Here is a 19,537-nt window from a genome sequence, read left to right as displayed (position 1 = left end):
GACGAGGCCTACCTAGCCATGGTTGGCAAATGCCATCTCTGCAGAACTCGCAGACTACCTAGTTTGGTGAATTTAGTAACGATGTCCAACGCAGATAAGCTCAGGTGCGCAACATGAGTTTCAATTTGGGAGTCGCAGGTAAACTATAGCCGTAGCTCTGTAAAAGGAAATTATATTATATTCCACTAAACGGAAAAAATACTACAGCCGTAGCCGCAGAAAGTAACTTGATACTAGCCGATCGCGAACGGAATTATCAGTGGAAAATAAAATGAAAAATAAGATTTTTGTTTTTGTTTTTGAATTGAGGTTCATTGATGCCACTTAGCTATGCGCTAATGAAGACCGGACAATGTTGGTTCATCGTACGGTCTGCGCGAGCCGACACGTTCGTATTATTAACATAGCTCCTTGAGCAGAACCATATGCATGTCCGGTTTTATCTACTGTACAAGTAGTAATACAGCGTCAGTTTCAAGCAGTGCTTTCCCGGAGTGTAGCTGGAAGGTGAACTTCCCATTTAGTATTGCAGCGCAGTTCTGCTTTAACTCCTACTACTGTACTAGATCCGATCAGGGCAGTAGGACAGTGGAAGCAATAACTAAACTACCTATTCCCGTTGTTAAAGAAGAGATGAGAGCAGTACTACAGCATGAGTCTACCTACTGTTGCATCCGTAAATTAAAATCCAGAGCTGTTCCGGGCGAAGCACAGCTTTGTCATCGACGTATTAAAAATTACACACATTCGTATTGATCAAATTTCTCGTCGTCAATAGCACGGAGTCCTCCAGCAAGAATCGCGCTCCATACGTGAAGTCCACACAGGAAGCGGTTGAGAGGGTGGACGTGTTTCCGAGACCATCCTGTAAAGGGCAGTACGGTGTCAGTGGCGTCGTATCATAGCTACGGCTGCTGCGAGCAATTCTCTGGATCGTCACCCGTTTTGGTGCTACTGTCGGCATTTCCTCATTCAGATATCGTGAGCTTCGGCTGCATTGCCATAATAGCCGGATAGTGTGTGACGAATTCACGCCATCACAAGATACTCCTCCGCATCGATGACAAGATTCACGTCTTCCCAAGGCGTGCTTGTCACTCTGCATTTCGTGAAGCTGCGAGCAAGCGAACACAGACGACTGCAATGTACCCCAGCACTCTCTGTCCGCCAAACAGGCAGTACCTCAGTGACGCGGTGATCAGCGGTATGGCAGGGGGGGAGACCGGCGTTCTCGGTGTCTTTACTAAGGATGCCCAACCACGCGAGTATATCGTAGAAGACCGCAGCCATCAATCGCGCGACATGGTCAAGTCGACGGACCAACGCGAAGTCTTGTCGTCCACTAATGCGAACGAAACATCTCCCACGGTGAAGCGAAAGCGCCACGAGAGTCCTGCGAACCCAGCTTCCAACCGTCTCCAACGAGAGGAAAGCGATTGCAGTGTGTCGCGCCTCATCTCTGGTGCGACTCCAGGCTCTGAAAAATACAAAGCTATCAGAGACCTCCTGGAACTCGGCCGAACACTTCGCCAACAACAGCGTCGCGAAAACCAACGACGATACAGGAAGAAGCGGCGCGAACAGGTAGCTGAGCTCGAGCAGGAGGTCGAGCAGCTGCGTCAAGAAGTACATGTAAAGATACTGGTGCTCTACCACCGTAATGCTACTGCACCGAAGTGTGCAGCATGTTGCGACGGCCAACTGGATGTGGTGCAGCGATATTTCTGGATCTTCCAGTACGGGTCCCAACGACAAGCGCGGCTTAATAGTGAGGTGGCAACACAACATGACGCCCAAGTGAAGTTTGTTCGAGCTACAATGTGCCCAAACGTGGTTGCCAACTCGGGATTTGGTCACAATGCGCTGATGAAAAGTTGTTGCTTTTCGCAGTGGTTTGGAGAAGAGTGTTGACGGAAACACCGTGATCGCCTCCACAAAGCCGAGCGTGACTATCACAGAGCCGACACTGTGCAACGTTTTTCCGCATATTTGCACAGCTGAAAACGCGCTCCTACTGGTAGGAAATCTTATTTTTCATTTTTATTTTCCGCTGATAATTCCGTTCGCGATCGGCTAGTATCAAGTTTCTTTCTGCGGCTACGGCTGTAGTATTTTTTTCCGTTTAGTGGAATATAATATAATATCCTTTTACAGAGCTACTGCTATAGTTTACCTGCGACTCCCAAATTGAAACTCATGTTGCGCACCTGAGCTTACCTGCGTTGGACATCGTTACTAAATTCACCAAACTAGGTAGTCTGCGAGTTCTGCAGAGATGGCATTTGCCAACCATGGCTAGGTAGGCCTCGTCCTAGTGGCAGTCGAAGTAGAGCGCCAGAGACTCGGCGACGATGCCCGCGTAGAAGATAGTGAGGAGCATGCCGTACTGCTTGAGCTCGTCCAGCACCTCCTTGTTGTCCGCGTTCAGGGCCCCCGCCACGGGCAGTGGGCACGAAGAGCTAGATGCCATGCCGGCCGCCTTGATCGCGGGCACGATGGCCTTCTGGACGCCCGTGTCGAAGTCGTACATGGTGGTCACTATCGGGCAGCGCAGTCTTGAGGCCGCCGTGATTGTCGTACAAGACATGAGCTTGGCGCCGCGGGCCTCAAATGCCTCCAGCTGTGAGCTAGCATGTGAGCAGTAACAAGCCGATAAGATAGATCATGCTGTTCTCACCCGCGCATCTACATGATCGTATACGAAGCGCCCCGGTAGAGGAACGGTTGCTCATGCATGGTAACTTGAAGCAGCAAGCAAGTAAGGACGCAGCTGGCTACGGTCATCGAAGTAGGCTAGCAAACGAGGGCATATCTAGGAGTGTAGTCTAGCCAATACTGCAGGGACCGATAAACTAGTTCAGTTGTTAATCTACCCCGAACATCACAAGTAGCCAACGCGTGACATTCTGCTGGAGCAAAAATGTAGCGTGGCTACCTCAGTAAACAAGCAGCACTGATCAAGTTCAAGGACAACTCAATATGACCGACGAGATCACCTTCCCCAAGACCAAGGCAAATGGCGCGGCGGTGAATAAGAAGTTTTCAGTGTTCCGAGGAGGAGATTGGGAACCATGGCTCCATCTACTACTCTATGTGCAGGAATTCCAAGTGTTCATGGGGTACACGATTGATCAAGGTGATCAGTGGGTCATGGCCGAAGTTATCCAAGTTTTGCTGTTCGACGAAGACCTGCGATGCTTTAACGATATTTATCGGGATGAAGTCGAGTTCATGTAGTGTGTGTGGGGGTTACAGTAGCAAGCCTCTTCCCACTCACCAGGCATCGCACACGATGCGACGCCGAGCTGGCAAACGACAGAGCAGTTGAGAAACTACTGCCGGCCGACGGACCGAGCCGAGCAGTAGCGTAGATTAGATTTTACCTACTCGAACCCAATAGACTGAGGGACTTACCAAGAAGCGGCGGTTTCCCTAGCAGAGTTTCGCTCAGACCTGCTACAGTTCAGACCGAACATCATGCTCATAGCTCTTCGTCATCTCACGACGAGGCACTACCCTCCAGGTACCCGAGGAGTCCTCGTGGACGAGTTGATGCAATTCAGAAAGAAAAATGGCTCTAGTGCGCGAGAGTCCAACCGTGAGTTGCGAACCCTGCTAAGAATGATCCAGTTTCTGGAGCACGCTGAGAACGAAACCGAGGCCGAAGTGGATCCACCAGCACAAGAGCTCGAACCACCAGCGAGAACTACGGCGGAAGCGGCAGCAGTGGTACCGAAGGAAGAAGGATCATTTACTGGTGACCCTCGAAAGATGCAACCAGCAGCTCCGCATCGGGATTCGAGCCCTCGAACAGCGGTCACACAATCTACTCGTCCATCCCAACCCAAGAATCGGTTTGGAAAGTAGTGGCGTCGTACTTTCACATTTTCAGCATGACTGTCAGCCTACTACGAGCTCCGCTAAGCCCGGTTTCAAGAGTCCCGAAGAGCACTTCGAGTTCGCACAAGCTGCCTTGGTTCCAGACGTTGAGTATAACACAGTGCGCGGGGTGAAGGCGTTGATGAGCGTGTGGCGAAGGTTTTCTATCTGGTTTCAGGATGTCGAGCTTGCCCTCGAGAGCTTGGAGCAGGACACTCCGGACTCGTTGGTGGCTACTGCCGCAGCCAGCTTTACCATCTCGGGACGCACTTTGCACAATATGTTCCCAGATTTACTCGACAGCAGCGACGACGACCACGAGAGCAGTAGCAGGAAAGCTTTAATCGCCAACAAGCTACTCGGAGAGCGGGTCGTCATGCGTGGTACGACGCGGTTCGAGTGGGACTGCATCTTCGGTCGCATCTCGAGTATCTCTGACGACTTCGACCTATTGACGCCGATTTTGAGTCTGCATGGGGCCTTGGAAGACGTGACAGTGCTGTTCGAGAAGTCTCCTGCTCGGTTAGATCTCAGACCAAGCGACCTTTTTGTTTTGGCATAGAGACAGAATTAAACATTGAGTGCACGCTATTCTTCAGCTCGTTTCATGTTGGGCACGAGCGTAGATGAAACTTACAGCAGTTTCTGATGCCACACAACGGCCGTCCGTCATTGGAAGGCCCAGACGAGTTTACAAATGTACTGCAATCGTTCATTTAAGGAATATTAAAATAGCTCGTTGAGATTTGTCTGCTTGGCGTACACATTGTCGAGTGCCTACATGTACCTCCATTTTGTGCGGGTTGTGCTATCGTGGTTACCGTATTAGAGATTTCCTACTTCAGATAGATCTCCTAATCCATACCGCAGAAAACGTTTACCCCCTCCAGCCCGGCTGATTTTGACCTTCTTACGCTGCATTATGCAGCACAGTTAGACTAGGAATTTGTATAGAACGTCGCTAAAAGGGCTTGGGAAGTGTGCACACGCTCAGCGATGGACAGGACACTGCCCGCTTAACCTGCATGGTGCAGAACGAATTGTATCCAGATGCTCCATGCAAAGCTGCATAATGCTGCAGAAGGACCGTGCAGTGTTGCACAGAGACCATGTGCAATTGGGCAGAGACCAGTCGAATATCGAGAAACCAAACTCGAGTTTTTAGAAAAAGAGAAGGCATACGAAAAGCAAGTAAGCCGGTATCGCAATCAGATGATTACCCCAAACAGGTGGAAAACTGTTCATACAAAGTCCTATATACAATTTTCACAGCGTTTATGTCGAGAAACAGCAGATCAAGGAGACGGTTCCGCTGTCTTCTGCTGATGCTCCACTGCAACATACGGGCAATGCATAATGCAGCATAAGGTCGCTGCATTATGCAGCTTAAAGTGACTAGCTACGTAGGCTACTCATTATCGTCCGAAGCTGCATGTGTTCTCCGCTTTTTTCTTGGTGTAGGCGTTTGCTCACCGGCAGACGAGTCTTGGGGCATTTGAGGCCCTCGCACGCGCATACGAATCCGACCAGCTCTCTCAGGCGGAATCAAGCGGCCATTTTTCCAGTCACGGTGCCGAATATCCCAGCATGTTACGGCAACTCCACGAACCTTGCGGTGTGCGCGTAGTCACAGAAAGATGGGGCCCTCCTTGTTGCACTGCGAGCAGTAGTACGTGGAAGTCTTGGCGCGCTCCTTCCCTTCCTTCAATGAAGCACACACCTTGCACGCATATCGATATCGCTTGTTCTGGGTCGTTTGGTTTCGAAAACGCTGGAGCTGCCTGACGGTGTGCTCACTCTCACCATTGCTAGATCGCATTGTTCCGCTGCAGCTACTGGCTGCACGCCAAACTCATTGCCCTCGTACATGTCAGACGCTTGAAGCTGGCACAACTGCAAATGCAATGTCTTCATGTAGGCGACGTGCGACAATGGTTTTTCTTCCTTGTCCTTGTAGAACTGCTTGTGAATAATGTACCCATTCACAATCGCCATATCGATCAGCCCAAGGACAAGCGACTTGTAGTACTTTTGGAAGCGGACTGCACGCTGCAACGAGTAGCGCTGTAGGCGAAGCTGATCATTAAAACGTCCACGCCCCCCATGTAAGCATGGTAGTCTTTGATCACGCGGGGGCAGGGAACTTCATGCTGCTCGCCAGACGCGTCACGTCGCACTACTCGATCTAGCTCCAGACTCCCACCAGTACTTAGGAAGTGTACAGGCCTTGAATCCCACCAGGATATCGCGGTCATGCCGGGAACGAGCTTTGACTTTGCTATTTTGTAGGTCCCCCGATCAATATCTTTTGGTCGATTCTTCTTTTTTTCAATGACATCTTTGCAGTAGCCAACTCTGTTTGTCATGATCGTGCCCACGCAATAGAACCCCATCAGTAGGAGCTGTATCGCCAACGCGACCGATGTGTAGAATCTATCCACGACCACCAAACGCATGCCACGTTGATTGGATCCTGGACCAAACACTGCCAACAAATTGCGCACTACTGCTGCAGGTCCGGACTTCATGTCGGGCTTATGGGCGTCGCTAGCGTGTTGTTTCTTGCCACAGTACACTTCGAACCTGGATAGATGCAGCATAAGAATTAAAAAATGTCAGTGTTAAACTGCATAACGCTGCATAGCAACACTTTGGGTCCAAAAAAACTCACCGTATGCAGTACGCCGTCACCGCACTGCACAGCATGAAGAGTTTCGTGCCCCACTTGTGGGGCTTGTCCTTTAGATACACGCGCATCTTGTTGAACGAGCTGCGGCTGGGCAAAATAGCTTCATCAAAACCGAGATACGCGGGGGCGACATACCCGCGTTCAAACGTGGTCTGCAGCACGTCCACCAGCTTTCGGATCTTCCAAGCCCTGTCTCGCTTAGCTTGCTCGTGGTTGTTGGGGTTGAAGTGCAGGTTACGGGATATCTGCTGAAATCGATCTCGACTTAGAAAGGCTCCAAAGGTGCCGCGGGGAATGCCACCTTCATCCGTGGTTTTCCAGTGGTTTGCGAGCTTCTCGCGATTAGGCATAATCGCGCGTGCGATGAGTAATCCAAAGAACCGACAGATCTCGTGTGGCAGGATAGTCTTCTCGTTTTGCAAGTCATGAAGAATGCCTCGTCGGGTTTTCTTTGGTAGAGAAGCGTGAGCTCGGCGCCTTTTCTTGTATCTTCGTAGTGCCTCATCCACGCGTTGAGGTATCATCTCCTTGCGATACTCGTTGGTGCACACTGCAATGTGCTGCCACAAAGGAACGGGCATGAAGTAAAAAAAACAAAGCCAGGGGTGATTCGCCACGCCTCCACGCATCGGCACTTGCTCCTGAGTATCCTTGCCGAAGACCGGGATAGCTACTCGTGTTCACAACTGGCTCGTATGGCGTTTGCTGTATTCCATGGCAGAGCCAGGGAATTGTGTTTTCCACTTCAGAATTGTGCTTCCGGTATACCGGTGCATACCGGTACATGGGGGCCGATGGACGCGTGGCGTTTTCCCTCACTTTGTCTTCAGACCAACAAGCAAGCAACGAAGACCCGCCTCTCCCCGTCCCTTATCGGACTGAGCTGATGGTCATTGCATAAGCTCCCATCAATGAAACGTTGTTGAACCCCCAATGTAGTGGAAAGTTTGCATTCATGCGTATCCGGTTGCACGACGTCCTCCCAGCCAGTCTTTGCCATGCCCTTCAACACTTCCTTCTTCAGGTTGCCAGCGAGAACCTCTTGAACTCCACCAATGTCATCCAAAAACCGCTCGGCAAACTGGAATTCGTGCTCCACTTCAGCTTCCGCAGCTTCATCATCGACCGACTCACCAATTTCTTCGACATCACCCGGGAAATTTTCAGCAGCATCGTCATCAACAAACATGTCGTCCTTGGCTGCCTCGTCACCTGACTCCATAACTTCAAAGTCCTTCGCGTCTTCGTCTGGTGCGGTCAGGTTGAGATCATCAACTCGATCCAACATAACATCACGGGTTGCTAAATATTCAGCATAAGGGTCAGCATAAGGGTCAGCATTAGGGTCGGCATAAGGGTCGGCATAAGGGTCGGCATAAGGGTCGGCATAAAGGTCGGCATATGGGTCGGCATATGGGTTGACATAAGCGACAGCATAAGGGTCAGCATACGAGTCATCACGAAAGAACGCATGTACAGACACTTACATAGCTCGGGTTGGAAGCTCTCGTCCACAGACTCAATAGTTCCCGCATCACTGACACTCCCGACAGTGTCGTCGTCCACGAAGTCCTCGTCACCGTCGTCGTCGTCTTCTTCATCGTCATCCTCCTCGGAGACGGCTTCGGCGTCAATCACTTCGTGCGGAGAGGTGGGGATAAGCCGTCCTCTCGCTGGGCCATCAGAGCGAAGCCTTTGCTTTCCCTTGCCGCGACGCACTGGTGTTGTGAACGCAGCTGGGTTATCAACCGGAGGTTGAGGCGAGAGGGGACTTGGCATGACGAGTGAAGGCGGCGTCGATGCGGCAGCTGGCATGGCCACTGGAGCTCCCGTGGCCGTTGGAGCTGGTGTGTCCTCTAGAGCTGGCGTGGCCGCTGAAGCCAGCGCGGGCACTGGAGCTGGCGCGGGCACGGGCGCTGGAGCGGTAATCGATACAGGAGGCAAAGCTGTACACATAACAAGCCCAAATCGCATTCAGCCTACAATACAAACAAAGTAAACATAGTAAACGTACAGTTCACGTATTACTCGAGCACAGCCTCCGCACCGATAAAGAAGTCAACGCCTTCTTCGCCCTTGGGGTCGCCACCCGGTCTCACATACCGGTAGCGATCGTCGAGACTGCGCGCTGGTGCCTTCCTTGAGGTCCATCCTTGTGCCCGAAGCTCGCGCCAGACAGACTTGAAGGAAAGATCACGAGCGCGGAGAAGGTTTTTCCCGCGTGAAACTGGCATGGGTGGCTTGTGCGGGAGCCGGTGAGTTCTGAAATGAAACGGATGGTTGGCGGGCGCTACTGTTGCGACATTTACCTGTTCATGAGCATATCTATCCTGCGGAATAGCATATTTTTGAAAAATGAACGACAACGTTTATGTGCAGCAAATCGTGAAGTGCTTTCCGTGCAAGATATTTGCCCATCATTTTTGTATCTTGATTTCAGTATGCGTCGATTCGTGTGATTTTTTTTCACATACAAACATCAAGATAATTTGGACATTACGCTGCATAATGCAGCTTAATAGAAAGGCCTAAGCTGCATTATGCAGCACTCCGGTTTGGAGGGGTTAAAAAAGGCGCAGAATACATGTATGGCCACATTTTGGACGAAAGGGGCTGAAATTGAACAAAACCATCGTACAACGCTACAACTTCAAGAATCTGTGGTATGAAGTAGGAGGTCTCAAATACGGATACGGGAATATAGCTGCCGGGGCGTGTAATCCTTCTATTGCGTGAGCATCGAGGGATTTGGCAGCGGAGCACAAATTTGCGTTAAGCATAGGCATCTTGGTTTGGGAAGTTGCTGCTAGCGCACTGTCACTCTTGGTTAATCTTTAGAAGAGCTGCTACAGTTCACTTGACAGATGGCAAACAGTGTGGGTTGCGCATCTATTTGAAACGAACTGAAAAATATCTATCGCCAGCTGGCTGCCTTTAGCCTAGCTCACTCAAGTATTTGCACAGTGAGAGAATATGAGTGCTTTTGGCTTCAACGAGACCTACGATAAGGTACCAATGAGAGAAGTTGTCGCTGCGAAATCTTTCCGTGCGAAGTACGGTACCGTAGGACAGGCATGGGAGCAAGTTGCATCAAGTGCGTCGCTTGCTATCAAGAATATCGTGACGGCGAAGCAGGTGCAAGATCGATTGCGCTTACTACAAAAGAAGTGGAGAAGTGGTGAGTTGGTGGCTGCAACAGGGATACCATTGAGGAGTCTTTGGAAGCAATAAACGAGTTCGAACGGAGAGACCTCAATGTTTCGCTGCACGGAATGCACCGCGTCGCCACTATGAGGACGATAGGCCAGCCTGGGGACATGTAATTCATGAAAACGTCTATTTGGGTTTCACACCTGTGTATTAGTACCGGCTTGGTTGATCGCCGTCCACTTACTTCATATACCCGCATAGGGGATACGTACAGCGCTAGCTCCATTACCAAGACAGAGAAACCACTCAGAAGTTGGACTCGGAGTCCGTGGCAGGGGCCGACGGAGCGGGCATCACAGGAGTCTCCTGCTTCTGGGGAGTCTCGGGCTCACCCTGCACCCCCTCACCGGTCGTCGGGGCCGGCGTCACAGGCGCCTCCTGCTGCTAAGTCTCGTCCGCGGTCGTCAGGTCCAGCGTCGGGGCCTCGGTGGCGGGCGCCACGGTCGTCGGCGCGGACGTCACAGGCGTCTCCTGCGCCCTCCCCTGCCGTTACGAATTAACCTAAGTACATTTTAGCAAATCCACTAACCAGATAAAATGTAGCCCACTAACTGCAAAATCACGCGAGGTTAGTGTTTTTTTGCCAACCTACCTGGTGGGTTTGAGCAGATGTTTCGGTGGTTAGGGGGTTTCAAACCCACAAATCTACTTTTGTGGGTTCTTCTAAAGACCTCTATCTATATTAAGGATAATTCCGCCTCGTTGACGGTGGTGTAGGACTGGTGATGTAGCTCCATTACATTATTAAAATAAAACAGATGAAATCCATATTTCGTATGTGTGCATCATACTATAATAAACCAGGTTGTACTCATTGTCGTGCAGCTTATGTGTGTACATCAAATGGAGCCGGACTCTGAGTAAAGTCCGTGTGGTATTTGTTGCGCTTGATCGCGTGAAAGCAAACTCACACCACCCACTCTATTCGCTCGACGCCGGTCTACTCAGCTACTTGTACCTCACTCAACAATTTCCACGACGAGACCAACAACGTCAAGGCTAATGTTCACCTCGTGCCTTCGCGCCCCCAACAGTCACAAACTAAGCGATACAGTTATCGGCGGCGTCAGGTGCAACGTTTGCCGTCCCGGCGGGTGGGACTTCGTGGTGAGCTTCCTGCGGCGTTGCCGCCTCCGTTTGAGCCGTCCGTGGCACTTGGCGTTGCCGCGGGTTAGGCGATTCACTCTCAGCTACCCTACTCCTCGTCATAGTCATTAGGGGTAGGACAGATGGACTTTTCGGTGAGTGATCCGTAAAATACGGCGAAATAAAACGGAAAAGGAATTAAAAGCTCAAAAAGTGTTTTACAACTTAGTGTTGCTGCGGTTTCTGGCGAATAAGGTTGTTAAGCTTCGCTGCAAGGTTGTCTTGGCACTCCAAAAGATTCAGAAACGCCAGGTTAAGTAGACGATCAACCTGGGCCTCGATGCTCTCGTCCTTGATCCAGAAAGTCTCTTTGCGAAACTTGCCCAAAACCCACTTAGCCGTTTTGACCTGGCGGAGGAGATCCACTTGAAGTTTAGCGAAACTCTCCGCCTCCACTGGCGAGAAGAAAAGACTGGTGTCAATCGCCGTAACAGGTGGAAGAGCAGGAGTGGACGTCGATGATACTTTGACGTCACTCGCTTTCTGATGCTTCCTCTTACTGCTTTGGTTGTGACCCTTCTTGTAGCGGGCCATAGACCGACTCCAAAGATCGAAAAAGAGGCAAGGGACTACCACCGGGTAACCAAGGACCGTTATACTTCTACAAAGTTCCGCTTTCGCAGACACAATGCAGGCGCCCTGGTGCTAAACCGGCTTCTAGTAAAAGCCCAGTACACAGCGAAGGTTAGGTACAATCCGATCTAGGCGGAGGCAAAGCCCCTACGTGGTATTTCCACCGGCCACACGGAGTGATAATGTACCTACTTCTTCGAAGTGTGCTCCTCAGAAGCTGCACGTTCGCAACCTAGAGCTTCCCCACGATGTGGCTGGCTCCAATAGTCACAGGTAAAACTCGCTTCCCACGATGTGGCCACGAGTAAACCTTTCTTGAACTTGAACCGAAGCTTGACACGGCAAGTGCTACTATGTCACACAAACCGATGCGAAGACCCGAAGGTTGAGGGCGCAGTGGCGGGCGCCCGTCGAACACTTGAGAGGAAGATTGGAAGTTGAAAAGTGATTGATTGAATCGTTAGTTTGGCGTCGACTCATTGCCGCCGCACAACCAGTAGTTCTTGGCGTCCTGGACACGCAAACAAGTATCCAGGTCCCATCCTAAAGTCTATCAATCTCAGATCCTAATTCTATCCTGATCTACCAATGAGAATCTACTAATCCAAAACGTAGCTTGATCCAAATATGCGACTCGCGTCCCATAATCAAAAGTTCGGCTCGAAAACTTGATTCTTGCACATCTCACGGATTTTTAGCCAATGAGATCGCATGAAACTCCATGTTTATGCGTCCCATAATAATCATGATTATTCTTGATATTGACCAGTAGGATAGCATGTAACGAATATAGACCATGCAATGTTTTATTACGCTGTACAGCGTAAACAGAAAGGTATGCATTAGCAATTGACGTGGGAGTCCTCTGCCATCTCATTGGCAGACGGACGTCCACGTCACATGACCTCCTTTCCAAGAAGACCCCGCTATTTCGAAGCTGGCTTTCTCTTCTTCTTCGTTTCCCAGTACTTGTCAATGAGACCTGGAATGTGATTCAGGTTCTCTATTGGTTCCCACGTTGCTTCTTCGCGTGATTCACCAAGCCACCAAATCCGGTATTGGAGTTTCTTCTTCTTGCTACGATGACCAATTACTTCGCGCACAAGTTGACCTTGCGTACCGTCATTCAAAATCACTTTGTTCACACTTTGGCTCCGTGATTCATCACTGCGATACGGCTTGAGCAATGAGGTGTGAAGTACGGGATGCAACTTGAGACCCTTCGATAACTTCAGCTCGTATGAGTCACGATGAATTTGTTTCATAACCGGGTAAGGTCCAATAAACCGCGGTGCGAGCTTCTTTGACTGTGCGAAGCCTTTACGATGAATGTCCAAGTTTCGTCCATCTAGGAGTACCATATCTCCAGGTTTGAAGTCTTGAGCAAGCCTGTTCTTGTCGTAGTAAGACTTCATACGAGTTTGGGCTTCATTCATTGCATCTTGTGCCATCTTCAAAATTGCATCTTCCTTGAGTAGAAATTCTTGCGCCGATTTGTGCAACTTTTCAAATTCCGGGTCCCTAGCCACATCATCTGGCATATAGGGCACATAACCCAGATCAGCCTCAAACGGTGACATACCGATTGAGGAATGAACACGTCTATTGTACGCGAATTCAGCGAGATGCAAATATTCATCCTAGTCATTTTGGAATGGGTTCACGACACCCCGAAGATAGTCTTCAATAAACCGATTAGTACGTTCGGTCTGACCATCAGTCTGTGGGCGAAAGGCAGACGACAGATTGTGGGTCGTCTCCAAAGTCTTGATCACTTCTTGCCAGAACTTGGACGTAAATTTGGAGTCTCTGTCAGAAACGATCGATTTCGGCACGCCATGGTCTTTCACATAGTTGACCATGACTAGCGCAGCAGTCTCTTCTGTGGTCGCATTCGTATTGGTTGCGATGAACTTCGCACGCTTCGTCAACCGGTCCACAATAACCATAATTACACTTTTCCGGTTTCCGTGCTCGGCAGTGCAATCATAAAGTCCATCGACACATCAACCCATCTACCTCCTGGAATCGCCAAAGGCTGTAGTAGTCCGGGCGGCTTCGTTTGGCGTGCCTTATTCCGCTGACAACGTTCACACGTGTTGACATAGCGTTGAACGTATTTCGCCATCTTGGGCCAGTAATACTTTTTCTGGACACCCAAGTATGTCTTAAAGTATCCGGGGTGACCTGCCGTGACCACATCGTGGTTTTCACAAATAACACGGTTCTTCAGATCTTCATCATCCGGAATTACCAGTCGAGCATTTTCATCATCTCTCGTTTGGTAAAATAACAATCCATTCTTCACAGAGTAGCGTGGTACCTCTTTATCACTAGAAATACTCTGCAACAACTCCTGAACTCTCCGGTCGGTAGAGTACAGTTGTTTGGCCGAGTGCGTCACAGTCGCACTTGGCGTTTGGATGCTAGTAACAATTTCACGGTTTCGAGCAGCTTGGATGAGCTCACTGAGACTAACCTGAGCGGCTTTATGCTCAAAGAGTGGGTTTGACATTGCATCCGACACTTGGTTACTTTCTCCAGGAATCCACTTGAACTGCGGTTGGAATTCAGCTAGCTCGTTAAACCAGCGCGCAACACGACGATTGGTTGTCTTTTGCGTCAATATAGTCTCGATGCACTTGTGGTCTGTCTCGACGGTAAATGGGCGATCGAGAAGGTAAACTCTCCACACACGAAGGGCATGCATGATAGCCAGTAACTCCTGCTCACGAACAGGGTAGTTGAGTTCCGCTGGTTTCATTTTGCGTCCTGTGTATGCAATCGGATGCTCCAACCCTCCCTCGTTTTGAAACAAGACTCCCCCTATGGCAAAATTCGAGGCATCCATACGAATACCGAACGGTTTGTCGAAATCAGGAAGTTGTAGTACAGGAGGGGTGGAGAGACGGTGTTTGAGGTCATGGAAGCATTCCAACTGATGCTCAAACAAGTGTAACGTTTCCTTTGGGCGTAAACCCTTAGTACTTTCGTGCACTGGGCCTGCAAATTGTGCGAAGTCGGCGCAAAAACGCGAGACGTAGACCGTCGTACCTAAGAAGCTTTCCATTTGTTTCTTGGTCCGTGGAATCGGCCAGTCGCTGATTATGCGCACTTTGTCAGGGTCCATTCCAACACCATGACGACCCACAAAGTCACCGAGACAGGGGATCGCTTCGACGCAGAACTGACACTTCGACAATTTTACGTACAATTGCTGTTCTTGGCACCGTTGAAGCACTCTGTCCAACGCGTCGACATGCACCTGCACGTCCTTGTCTTGCGTAAAAACGTAGATGTCGTCAAAATAGATGCGCATCACATCGCGCAAGTCACTGAACACTCGCTGTAACAGCCTGTTAAATGTGCCCGGACTACCGCTCAAACCCATCGGGGTTACAAGATACTCAAACAGCCCATCGGGCGTCGAAAAAGCAGTAAATGGAATATCAGCTTCACGAAGTTTAACCTGATAGTATCCCCACAAGAGGTCCATGCAGGAGAACCAGTAACTACCGCCCGTCGCATCAAATGTGTCCTCCTTTCTCGGCATCGGTATCGCTGGCAAAATGGTGGCACTATTGAGCTGACGATAATCGTGCACAATGCGCCAACCCACGGGCTTCTTGACGCAGAACGTCGGAGCGCTGAATGCATAGGTGCTAGGTCGAATAATACCTGCCTGCGCCATCTCTTTCGTCCAATCCTGGATCACCGTTCGCTGCTCCGGGCTTTGGCGCCATTGTTTCACCGAAATCGGTTGTGTTCCCGGCTGAAGTTGAATTTTCGTGTTCAATCCCTTCGCGGACAGGGGGTGTGGTACTTGGCAGCTCAGTGCGAAACACAGTATCGCGATACTTGAGCAAGACTTCATCTGCGGGGTTGTTCACCAGTGCCTCCCATCCTTGTTGTTTAAAACGCTCAACCTTTTCTGAGTCGTGTGGATTGACAACAAACACAGCTTCGATATCCTTCTCTTTGCGGAGTTCCTTCAGAAATTGCTTCGTTGTGATCAGTTTCGTTTCACCGAACGCACCCTTGTGACCATGCCGACGGTAGTAATGGAAGATTTCGCGGTTCTGGTTTGCGTTCTTGAAACGACGGCCTCCAATCATACGCGTTCGAGGTCTGTTAGGTACCACCAATTGAAGAGCCTGGGGTTCCTCAGTCCTTGTACGCGGGCGCAATAGTAAACGTTCCCAATCGATGTCTAGGTTATTCTCCCGAAGCCACTTCATTCCGAGAAGCACACCCTTATCCTGCGGGACAGGCATGACCGTAAACGTTTCACACGTCACCGGGAAATCCGGAATCTGCAACATCATTTCGACGGTACGTCTTGGTCTTTGCATTGTTTGGTTGTATCCTAGACGAACTGCCATCATGTCGTCAGGATGCTCCTTGATGTCCAACTGAAGTCGTACAGCTAGATCTTCAGTGACACCGTTGAGGCTGCTTCCATTGTCGACGAATATTGAGACGTCAGTCGCTGCCTCCTCCTGATTGTAGGCTAAAGCTTTCACTTCCAAAATGGCGTAGAATGATCCGCCAACATAGTGATTGCTTTCCTTGGTGGACTTGCATTGCGGCTTGACATGACCGACTTGTCCACAATTATGACAAGTGGCTGACTTTCGCCAATCCTCTTTTGGTCCACTCTTCGGTGACAGTTTTCGCTCCGGCGGCTTGCTTGTATTGTTAGCCGCTGGTTTCACAGATGATGCCGCTTTCGAAGAAGGCTGGTGATTCGCCGTGGTCTTTGCCGAGAGTCCTCCATAGTGAGCAAACTCGAAATTCGTTGCAATCTCAATTACTTCATGCAAGAATCTTGGACTGAGCTCCTTCACCTTTTTCGCTGTCTCCGGCCGAAGTCCGTTCTAAAAGTAGAACCGCTTCTCCATCTCCGAAATCTCCAACTCGGATTGAGACATCAGATCCTGAAACGATGACACATATTCATGGATGGTCCCGTGTTGTTTCAGCTGAAACAATCGCTCACGTAGATTGTATTCAAAGTCTTTGGGACGAAAGCGTTCACGTAGCTTCGCCTTAAACAACTGCCATGTTTTGGGAAATCCTGCCGCTTCATAATCTGACGAAAAAGCGCGATACCAGTTTAGCACAGATTTACCTAAACTGCTGGATATCATGGTCACAAAATCGGACGTATCGGCTTCCATCAATCCGCGCTTGTTAGCGTAATATTCCTCCATCGCAAAGATCCATAGTTCCAAATCTTCACCGAATTTCCCTTCATACATGGGAGGATCCTTCTTCCGTCGTTCACCTTGCGATGCGAGCAAGTGTTCAAAACGGCTATTGCCTTGCTGCATTTGCATCTGGAATTGCGTTTGCATCTGCGTCTGATACATTTGCTGTTGTTGCGTTAACCAGGTCATTAACTGTTGCATTGACATTGCGTCAGGTGCAACGTTTGCCGTCCCGGCGGGTGGGACTTCGTGGTGAGCTTCCTGCGGCGTTGCCGCCTCCGTTTGAGCCGTCCGTGGCACTTGGCGTTGCCGCGGGTTAGGCGATTCACTCTCAGCTGCCCTACTCCTCGTCATAGTCATTAGGGGTAGGACAGATGGACTTTTCGGTGAGTGATCCGTAAAATACGGCGAAATAAAACGGAAAAGGAATTAAAAGCTCAAAAAGTGTTTTACAACTTAGTGTTGCTGCGGTTTCTGGCGAATAAGGTTGTTAAGCTTCGCTGCAAGGTTGTCTTGGCACTCCAAAAGATTCAGAAACGCCAGGTTAAGTAGACGATCAACCTGGGCCTCGATGCTCTCGTCCTTGATCCAGAAAGTCTCTTTGCGAAACTTGCCCAAAACCCACTTAGCCGTTTTGACCTGGCGGAGGAGATCCACTTGAAGTTTAGCGAAACTCTCCGCCTCCACTGGCGAGAAGAAAAGACTGGTGTCAATCGCCGTAACAGGTGGAAGAGCAGGAGTGGACGTCGATGATACTTTGACGTCACTCGCTTTCTGATGCTTCCTCTTACTGCTTTGGTTGTGACCCTTCTTGTAGCGGGCCATAGACCGACTCCAAAGATCGAAAAAGAGGCAAGGGACTACCACCGGGTAACCAAGGACCGTTATACTTCTACAAAGTTCCGCTTTCGCAGACACAATGCAGGCGCCCTGGTGCTAAACCGGCTTCTAGTAAAAGCCCAGTACACAGCGAAGGTTAGGTACAATCCGATCTAGGCGGAGGCAAAGCCCCTACGTGGTATTTCCACCGGCCACACGGAGTGATAATGTACCTACTTCTTCGAAGTGTGCTCCTCAGAAGCTGCACGTTCGCAACCTAGAGCTTCCCACGATGTGGCTGGCTCCAATAGTCACAGGTAAAACCCGCTTCCCACGATGTGGCCACGAGTAAACCTTTCTTGAACTTGAACCGAAGCTTGACACGGCAAGTGCTACTATGTCACACAAACCGATGCGAAGACCCGAAGGTTGAGGGCGCAGTGGCGGGCGCCCGTCGAACACTTGAGAGGAAGATTGGAAGTTGAAAAGTGATTGATTGAATCGTTAGTTTGGCGTCGACTCATTGCCGCCGCACAACCAGTAGTTCTTGGCGTCCTGGACACGCAAACAAGTATCCAGGTCCCATCCTAAAGTCTATCAATCTCAGATCCTAATTCTATCCTGATCTACCAATGAGAATCTACTAATCCAAAACGTAGCTTGATCCAAATATGCGACTCGCGTCCCATAATCAAAAGTTCGGCTCGAAAACTTGATTCTTGCACATCTCACGGATTTTTAGCCAATGAGATCGCATGAAACTCCATGTTTATGCGTCCCATAATAATCATGATTATTCTTGATATTGACCAGTAGGATAGCATGTAACGAATATAAACCATGCAACGTTTTATTACGCTGTACAGCGTAAACAGAAAGGTATGCATTAGCAATTGACGTGGGAGTTCTCTGCCATCTCATTGGCAGACGGACGTCCACGTCACACAGGGAGTCGATGCTTTGATGAACAGCTGGAAACGTTTCTGCCAAGCCTTCGAAGATGTCGAAGTTGCTCTTCAGGGTCTGCGACAGAGCGGCGAGGACTCCCTCGTGGCCAAAGTCACCACGAGCTTCACAATCACCAAGCGTATCATGTGCAGCGTGTTCCCGCACTTGAAGAGCAGCACCAGCGATGGCAACACGAGCCAAATCGTTGAGAAGCTCCTGGGACAACGCGTCACAACGCGTGGAACGACATGGTTCCAGTGGGACAGTGCCCTTGGCTGCATCACGGGCCTCATGAGCGAGACGGATATGATCTCACCGATGCTGGGTCTACTCGGGAGCCTGGAGGACGTCTCGTTGGTTTTTGAGAAGTTGCCAGTCAGTCTAGAAGCTGCGTAAGAAGGCGTGCGGCCTGGTATGATAGCAAATATAAGTTACTTGAACCGCTTTCGATGGTAACACTTCAACGGCCTCAATTGGAGTACATCTGCAGGCGATAGAGGAGCAGCGCATTTCCTGTACACTCTGTCGCCAAAATCCCTGTGCCAACAGATGCAGCACAGGAATGGCACAACACGGCGAGATATTTCCTCACCGCAGTTCAACAATGACGTGAGATCAATGCCTTGATAGGCACTGAGGATCTGGGCGTGAGCATTCGTACGTCTTTCACCTCAGCGAAAGCGAAAGCGTAAGCAGCAACTCGAGCCTCATTCCCAAAAACGACCGATTAAATCCAACCGGCGATGGATTTGCTCGGTCTCACCGTCTTCACTGCAAGTTTCTCGCTATTGTCGTAGCCGATGAAATTGAGTTCGACAATGTGACCCGTTCCCTGAAACCAAAGCGTCCACAGAGGAGTACGTAGTTGCGCTGAAGTTCAAGCCCCAGCTCTACGTCCGCCGCGGTTCTTACCCTATCCAGCCGTGGATGCTAGTGGCAACACCAACAAAGGACTGAGCCCGAAACGCTGGGCCTGGTCCCTTCGATGTAATTCGGCCGTCTACTCTACCAAGAGATCGCGAGTGTACGGTCGGATGATAGAGTACAACGGTACCTGGGCCAT

General features: G+C 50.1%; 4 protein-coding genes across 4 annotated transcripts; 2 read left to right on the top strand and 2 right to left on the bottom strand.

The window, feature by feature from the left end:
• Positions 1–2,311: 2,311 nt before the first annotated feature.
• IUM83_08077 (uncharacterized protein) lies at positions 2,312–2,530 on the bottom strand (the record flags this gene model as incomplete). Its single annotated transcript, XM_067932428.1, has 1 exon — positions 2,312–2,530. One exon carries the CDS (start codon positions 2,528–2,530, stop codon positions 2,312–2,314), a length of 219 nt encoding a protein of 72 aa, XP_067790091.1.
• Positions 2,531–2,979: 449 nt separating this feature from the next.
• IUM83_08076 (Pol Polyprotein) lies at positions 2,980–3,237 on the top strand (the record flags this gene model as incomplete). The annotated part of the gene is made up of 1 exon (XM_067932427.1): positions 2,980–3,237. One exon carries the CDS (start codon positions 2,980–2,982, stop codon positions 3,235–3,237), a length of 258 nt encoding a protein of 85 aa, XP_067789937.1.
• A 6,279-nt stretch (positions 3,238–9,516) lies between these two features.
• On the bottom strand, positions 9,517–19,537 carry IUM83_08074 (uncharacterized protein; the record flags this gene model as incomplete). Its single annotated transcript, XM_067932425.1, has 5 exons — positions 9,517–9,567; positions 9,631–9,724; positions 9,820–9,877; positions 10,111–10,162; positions 19,529–19,537. The coding sequence occupies 5 exons, from the start codon at positions 19,535–19,537 to the stop codon at positions 9,517–9,519; spliced, it is 264 nt and encodes an 87-aa protein (XP_067789905.1).
• IUM83_08075 (uncharacterized protein) lies at positions 18,490–18,870 on the top strand (the record flags this gene model as incomplete). Its single annotated transcript, XM_067932426.1, has 1 exon — positions 18,490–18,870. The coding sequence occupies one exon, from the start codon at positions 18,490–18,492 to the stop codon at positions 18,868–18,870; it is 381 nt and encodes a 126-aa protein (XP_067789938.1).

This window comes from Phytophthora cinnamomi, assembly GCF_018691715.1.
Source record: "Phytophthora cinnamomi strain GKB4 chromosome Unknown Contig49, whole genome shotgun sequence".
NCBI classification, from domain to species: domain Eukaryota; phylum Oomycota; class Peronosporomycetes; order Peronosporales; family Peronosporaceae; genus Phytophthora; species Phytophthora cinnamomi.
Note: the sequence above shows the minus strand (reverse complement) of the source record. Positions and strands in the feature narration are given on the sequence as shown.